At 49.7% G+C, this 7,353-nt stretch overlaps 1 protein-coding gene across 1 annotated transcript; it reads right to left on the bottom strand.

Moving 5' to 3' along the window:
• Window positions 1-271: 271 nt before the first annotated feature.
• Window positions 272-4,979, bottom strand: LOC139837824 (uncharacterized). The gene is made up of 4 exons (XM_071827115.1): window positions 3,713-4,979; window positions 2,025-2,494; window positions 510-1,550; window positions 272-328 (listed from the first exon to the last, which is right to left on the bottom strand). Exons 1-4 carry the CDS (start codon window positions 4,977-4,979, stop codon window positions 272-274), a joined length of 2,835 nt encoding a protein of 944 aa, XP_071683216.1.
• Between the last annotated feature and the right edge of the window lie 2,374 nt (window positions 4,980-7,353).

The raw sequence follows: 7,353 nt of genomic DNA, 5'->3' as shown, positions 1-7,353 counted from the left end.
AGATTCTGGTACATTTATATATTTTTACCGAGTCGGTCGCCAAAGCTGGCATGGCATGCTGTGTGATGAGTGGATGCGTTTTTCTTTCACAGCTCTCTCACGCTACATCCAAATTCTACACCGTTGTTGTGTTCTCCACTAACCTGCCCAGATATCGAATCCATCCAGCTGCTAGCTACATATGCGTACGCCCCATGAGCTCACCTATGCTAAAAATTGTGAACAACACTGTACGAAAAAACTACAAACTCAACGATCTGGGGCAACCATCTCACTGGTACCACTCGAAAAAGACTGAATTGCCGTAATCACCCATCGTGGGGTTTCTCTGTATATATACAACAGGAGTACAATGTGTTACGTACAGGGAAGGAAATCACAACCGATTCCTGCCTAAAATAGAGATATACATCCTAAACCGATCCTATCATTAATACTCCCCATCAATCTAAACCGTCGTGTACAAGGTTAAGATTGGACCAAAATTTACGGAGTATTAGCCGAGTAACTGGTTTAGTGAACACATCGGCAAGCTGATCGCCAGAAGCAATGAAGCGAACATCAAGGGCCCCCAACGCAACCTTCTCACGGACAAAATGAAAATCGATCTCAATGTGCTTGGTGCGAGCATGAAAGACAGGATTAGCTGTTAAGTATGTGGCGCCAAGATTATCACACCATAGCACGGAAGGTCGGGACTGATGAACGCCAAGCTCCTTTAGAAGGGACTGAATCCAGGTTGCTTCAGCAGTACCATTGGCCAACGCCTTATACTCAGCCTCAGTGCTGGAGCGAGAGACTGTTGGCTGCTTGCGAGAGCTCCAAGAGACAAGGTTGGGCCCAAGAAAAATAGCAAAACCACCGGTAGAACGACGATCATCGGAACAACCTACCCAATCAGCATCAGTATAGATGGCCAGCCTAGAAGATGAAGATGGCTGAAAACGAAGACCGGTCGAAATGGTGCCCTTCACATAACGGAGAATACGCTTTACGGCCTCATAATGAACAGTCGTCGGCTGTGACAAGTACTGACAGACTTTGTTCATAGCAAAGGAGAGATCAGGTCTCGTCAATGTGAGATACTGAAGACCGCCAACAAGACTGCGGTACCGGAAAGCATCATCTGAACCGAGCGGATCACCAAGGTCACGGGAGAGCTTGTCAGTGCTGGACATAGGGGTGGTGACAGATCGACAGTGCTCCATGTTAGCACGATGGAGCAAATCCAAAGCATACTTATGCTGAGTAAGAATCAACCCCTGCGACTGATATGCGGCTTCAATCCCGAGAAAATACTCAAGTCGCCCGAGATCATTAATAGGAAATGTGCTAGAGAGAGTCTGGACCAAGCGCTCAATGGCGGCAGTAGAAGAACCGGCAAGAACAATATCGTCGACATACACGAGCATATAAATGGTGACTCCATGGTGGTCAAAAATGAAGAGAGAGGTATCAGCCTTACTAGAGATGAACCCGAGCTGATGTAGCTTGTCACTCAAACGGGCATACCACGCGCGCGGTGACTGCTTGAGACCATATAGAGCTCGCTGAAGTTTACAGACATACTACGGATGACGAGAGTCCTCAAAACCTGGCGGCTGCTGCATGTACACATCTTCTTCAAGGAAACCGTGAAGGAAAGCATTACTGACATCAATCTGTCGAAGAGGCCAGCCACGAGATACAGCGAGAGAGAGCACAAGGCGAACTGTAACTGGTTTCACCACTGGGCTGAAGGTGTCATGATAATCAATACCTTGTTGTTGAGTGAAACCACGAGCGACCAAACGCGCTTTGTATTTGTCTACAGAACCATCTGGACGAAATTTTGTTTTAAAAATCCACTTGCTGCCAACAATATTTGTACCGGGAGGCCGAGGAACAAGTGACCAAGTGTGATTACGCTGAAGAGCGTCAAATTCCTCTTCCATAGCAGTCCTCCATGCGGGCTCGGAAAGAGCGGTGCGATGAGACGCAGGGACGGCAAGAAAAGCTCCACGACGATACGGGTTGTAGCGTACAGTCCCGTCTGTGGGTATCCGTGGCCGAGACACCCCGTTGCGCCGGCGGGTGATCATGGTGTGCTGAGGTACTGACGCTGTAGTGGTCGATGGAGCGTCGTCAGAAACACCAGCAGGAGGCGAGAGCGCCGGCGACGTCACAGGTGGTGATGGCAGCCCAGCGGCAGAGCCAGACGTGCTCGGGGTAGAGGGCCCATCCGGGGTCACAGGCGACACACCGGTGGGCCGTGGCGAGGCGGGTGCCGAACCAGGAGCTGGCGACCTAGGACGACGCCCGAGGTCGGACGCTGATGTAGAGGCATGCATATCAGGTGCAACATGCACGTCGATCGTGCCAGGTTCAGAGTGTACCACGAGGTGTTCCTGCACAGAATCACTAGAAGCCTGCACAGAATCACTAGAAGAAGCAGCATGCGGGTTAATCGGCAACAAGGTAATGTCATAAGTGCGCAGATCGGTATGCTGAATAGCTGGTTCATGCAAAGGAAAAGAAACTGGATGTAAGGTGGACACGTCAATAGTGACACCCGGTGTAGCAAACGGAAATACTTTCTCATCGAAGATGACATCACAAGAAATATAGATGCGACCCGTGGTACGATCAAGGCACTTGTAGCCTTTGTGCATAGGGCTATACCCGAGAAAAACACACATTTTTTATCGAAACTCTAGTTTGCGAGAGTTGTATTTGCGAAGACTCGGCCAACAGGCGCAACCAAACGTGCGCAAGAATGAGTAGTCAGGAGTCATGTCTAGGAGGCGGGAGATGGGAGTGGCATTGTCAAGAACGGGAGAGGGCATTCTATTGATAAGATAGCAAGCGGTGAGAAAAGCTTCATCCCAATAGCGAAGTGGGAGAGAAGAGTGAGCGAGGAGCGCTAACCCTGTTTCGACAAGGTGTCGATGCTTGCGTTCGGCGATGCCATTTTGTTGAGACGTGTGTGGGCAGGAGACTCGATGAGAGATGCCCGTGCGCTCAAAATAAGCATGAAGACGATGATACTCGCCACCCCAATCGGACTGCACGGTGCGAACTTTGGAGTTTAAAAGCCGCTCAACGTGTTTCTGAAAGATATAGAAAATGCCCTCCACATCAGATTTGTGTTTAATCAAGTATATCCAACAGTAGCGACTATAATCATCAATAAAACTAACATAGTACTTAAAACCTCCAGAAGAAGGTAAAGCAGGGCCCCAAACATCAGTGTGAATGAGCTCAAGAGGGGCACGAGACACACGGGATGAAGAACTATATGGTAATTGATGACTCTTAGCACGCTGACAAGCATCACAAACCGATGAATCAAAATGCGAGGAACACGACAAATTGTTCGACTTAACAATGTTTTGAACTACATTATTTGAAGGATGACCGAGACGTTGATGCCACTACAAGGGGGAAAGCTTGACGCCAGAAGAAGCATGGCGCACATGAGATGAAGACCGACCAAACGGAAGCGGATATAGGCCACCGCGACTCCTACCGCGAAGGATGATGTTCCTCGTTGCCTTGTCCTTAACAAAGAAAAAATGTTTGTGAAATTCGATAAAGATATCATTGTCAGAAACAAGGCGATAAACGGAAAGCAAGTTTTGGCTAATGTCGGGAACATGGAGAATATTTTTCAGGAGAATAGATTGCGATGGACCAGCTAAACGAGAATGACCGATATGAGCAATAGACAAACCTTTACCATTTGCGACCTGCACTTGATCCGTGCCATGGTAGCGCTCGTGCATGTTCAGCCTTTCCATGTCATGGGTGAGGTGATCGGTGGCCCCCGAGTCCATGATCCATGTATGATTAGCAGATGAGTTGCCAGACCGCTGCTCATCCGCTTGGTAGACCTGATTGAACCTGTTCCGGCAGATTAGGGCGTCATGGCCCCAAATGCCACATATCTGACACTGGCAGCGAGTGCGACGGCGGCCGCCGCCACCGCCACCATTACCAGCGCCTCCACCGGTGTTGCTGCCATTACCTTGGCCACCGCCGCCATTGCGGTTGCCACGATAGTTTTGCTGGCCACCACCGTAGTGGTTACCGCCACCACCGTTGTGGTTGCCGCCACCGCCGTTGTGGTTGCTGCCACCACCGCCTTGCTGACCGCCGTTGGGCCGGCCGCCGTTGCGGTTGTTGTTGGAGGCGTTGTCGAAGGGGCGACCGCCGCTGCGGCCTTGATCACCGCGACGGGCAGCAGAGTTGGCCGAGGAAGAGAACTCGCTGGTCTCGGTGTTCTGCACATGCATAGCTTCACAAGAGAGGAGCATGGCATAAAATTCAGAAACAGTAAGAGAATTCCCGGCGGCGTTGAGGACGGTCAGCGAAGCTTGCAGTGACTCGAACTGCGAGCCGAGTCCCACGACGATGTAGTCGATCAGCTCGTCATCGGAGATGGGGCTGCCGACCATGGCCATGGCGTCAGCGAAGCCCTTCATCTTGCTGAAGTACTCGGCGGCGGTGAGGTCCTTCTTCTTCATCGTCGTCAGTTGGCGACGGATCTGGCGAATACCGGCTCGATTCTGAGCGGAGAACATGGATGTGAGGCATGCCCACACGGCAGAGGCGGTGTGCCGCCCCACCATCTGGCCGAGAATTTCTTCGGACATGGAGCCGAGGAGGATGCCGAGGATCCGTTGGTCCGTGTACCACCAGTTTGCATACGCAGGGTTCGGCTGCGTGACCGCGGCGTCTCCGGTGCCGGTGGTGATCGTCGACGGCGGGGCGGTGCAACTGCCGTCGAGAAAGCCGTACCAGCCTTGGCCGGCGATATTGGGAACGACTTGCGTTCTCCACAGAAGATAGTTGGTGCGGTCAAGGCGCACCGTGATGGTGCTGGTGTAGGCAGTGGGAGCGGAGGTGGGAATCGTGGTGATCACGCCGGCGGGCATGGATGGAGCGGAAGATTGGATGGCGCCGGCGGCGGAGGAAATCTGCAACGCGGAGGTTGTCATCGCGGCGGCGCAGAACCCTAGTCTGGATCAGAACGCGCTCTGATACCAACTCGAAAAAGACTGAATTGCCGTAATCACCCATCGTGTGGTTTCTCTGTATATATACAACAGGAGTACAATGTGTTACGTACAGGGCAAGGAAATCACAACCGATTCCTGCCTAAAATAGAGATATACATCCTAAACCGATCCTATCATTAATAGTACCCACCTCCTCTCTCTCCAGATTTTCTTTTCTATATCAGCGTCTCATCCTTGATCCTAGTCTTCTTTCATACTCTTATTTTCTCTCAAGTTATCTTCCAAATTCATCTTCAAAAGCTGTAGCAAATCCAGTGATTCTTTAAATTCAAAGCCCAAATCCACAAATCAATCCACTTTTCATATTTGTGGCAAACTCCAATGCTGCCATGAATCTTAAGCCAATGCCCACCACAAAAATAAATATCATATTTTAATTCATTCATGAAGTACCCTTTTGTTGAGCTCGTTTAGTTGGTTATGGTGTTGTAATAGGACTTCTAGCATTCCTGGTTCTCTCAAAACGCTAGCAGTAGGCGGCGTTCTCCGTTTGTTTTTGTTCTTGTTTGCACACCTGCCTAGGATGCTGTGAGCTACTCGCATGTATTCCTTATCTCTTTGGTAATGAAATTTGATCCCCCGGCGGATCGCTTGGGAAGAAAAATCATAAAGGACCAAGCTAGTGTTCTTGATCTGTAGCTAGCCGAGGCTGTTTTGAAGGATATGCTTTCCTGTGCAACTAAACAAGCTAGTAAAGTACCAGCACGCACTTAAGTAATATTGCATTAGCAAGAAAGCCTAAAACCTTAGCCATATTCGCTAGCTATGCGTGCGAACACTGTCATGTTTTAGAAAGCCACACGCCGGGAACGGTGTGCAAGGTGCGAGCTGCTTGGTTAAAGAGCAGCAGGCTAGACGGCGCAAGCTGCTCGAGCATGGTGCGGTGGCGAGTCTACGCGAGCAGCTAGCTTGGTCGAGGTTGCAGTGGGCTTCGTGATGTGGAGGCGAGCTTGGCGTCAGCGGCGGCCAGAGGAGGTCAGGCGAGGTCGGACGGACTGCGGGGCGAGGTCGGAGAGCTGGGAGGAGACCGCGGTCCAGGACAACTTCAGTCCTACTCCGCCTCGTTCTACGATGGTGACAACTCGAGCCACCTCCGTCCATGAGAGAAGCTCGCCGTGGACCTTTTCCCCTCGGCGGCATCCTTGGTTTGTCCATAACTCCACAAGTCCGTCACGTCCACACTTCGATACGAATAACAATCCGGATGCACAGGGCGGACGGAGAGTTTGGATTGACGAAACGAACTGACGAGGGGCGGCCAGGAAGAAGGGCCTCGCCCAGATTGCAACCGAGCTCGGCAAGTACGTCCTCAACGCAGCCGATATCAGCGCACTGCTCAAGGCCCCCATCCACGAGCTTTCTGATGGACCTGGACGTACTGTTTTTCATCGAAGTAGACTTTTAATTGGAGCAAGGCCCGAGAAACCACATGTGATACGTAACCGGGACTCTTATCCATCGGCCTGGACTCTTAATAGGAGCAAGACCCGGAATCCACGTTTGACGGACGAAAATCACGAGACTAACCACGGACAACGTACGACCAAACCATGACGGATCAAACTACGGAAACACTTCTCCCTTTATTATTACTAGCAAAAGTGCCCGTGCGTTGCACCGGAAGAGAAAAAAAAATACTCAAATGATACTCAATTTGTATCACCGGAGACTTGTAATTATGGTGAGCGCACTCTATGTTCCTACTGTACCTTGCCCATATGCATTCTCTAGTGCCCCGTTACCATCCTCTCCTCCCTGAATGGCCGCTCTTCCACCCCAACCTTCTCTCCGTGGTGGTCATGGCTAGAACCGAGTGACGCTGTCAGGTTAGGTCTTGCAAAACAATGAAAAAATATGTGCAAACATTAATTTAGATATTCTCTTTCTAATAATATCCTAAAAGCTCTCCGGTTATCAGAATTTATTTTTTAAACATGTTTTCTTTGCTCCGGTTGATGCAAGCTTACATATATGAATGTCCTCAAGAAAAGCATGATAACACTTCTTACTACTCTAACGTAAATATATTACACATTCCAAAAGTGTGACTTTTTGAGATTGCACGATTATCTCCTTTCTGCATTTACGATGAAAACCGAAAAAATATAATATATTCCAAGAACATCTTAAACATCACTAACCTGGAAATAGCAACGCTCCTTTATTTTTTATTCTCAACCAGACCATCTATATATATTGCCAATTTGCCACCAATGCCATCACCTGTATGCTTGTATAGTTTTATGGTATTGCTTTCTTAGCGGATCGTGTCTTCATAAATTTGAATATTGCT

The sequence above is a fragment of the Lolium perenne genome, chromosome 3 (assembly GCF_019359855.2).
Source record: "Lolium perenne isolate Kyuss_39 chromosome 3, Kyuss_2.0, whole genome shotgun sequence".
NCBI lineage: Eukaryota > Viridiplantae > Streptophyta > Magnoliopsida > Poales > Poaceae > Lolium > Lolium perenne.
The sequence above is the reverse complement of the archived record's forward strand: the minus strand, read 5'-3'. Positions and strand labels throughout refer to the sequence as shown.

What these genes read in the sequence shown, in the direction of transcription:
- LOC139837824 (XM_071827115.1), bottom strand. Translation starts at nt 4,979, where the DNA reads ATGACAACCTCCGCGTTGCAGATTTCCTCCGCCGCCGGCGCCATCCAA. An exon ending in GGATACCCACAGACGGGACT is followed by an intron (nt 1,551 to 2,024) that starts GTACGCTACAAC and finishes TGTAAACTTCAG; the next exon opens with CGAGCTCTATATGGTCTCAA. An exon ending in CCGATGTGTTCACTAAACCA is followed by an intron (nt 329 to 509) that starts GTTACTCGGCTA and finishes GTATATATACAG; the next exon opens with AGAAACCCCACGATGGGTGA.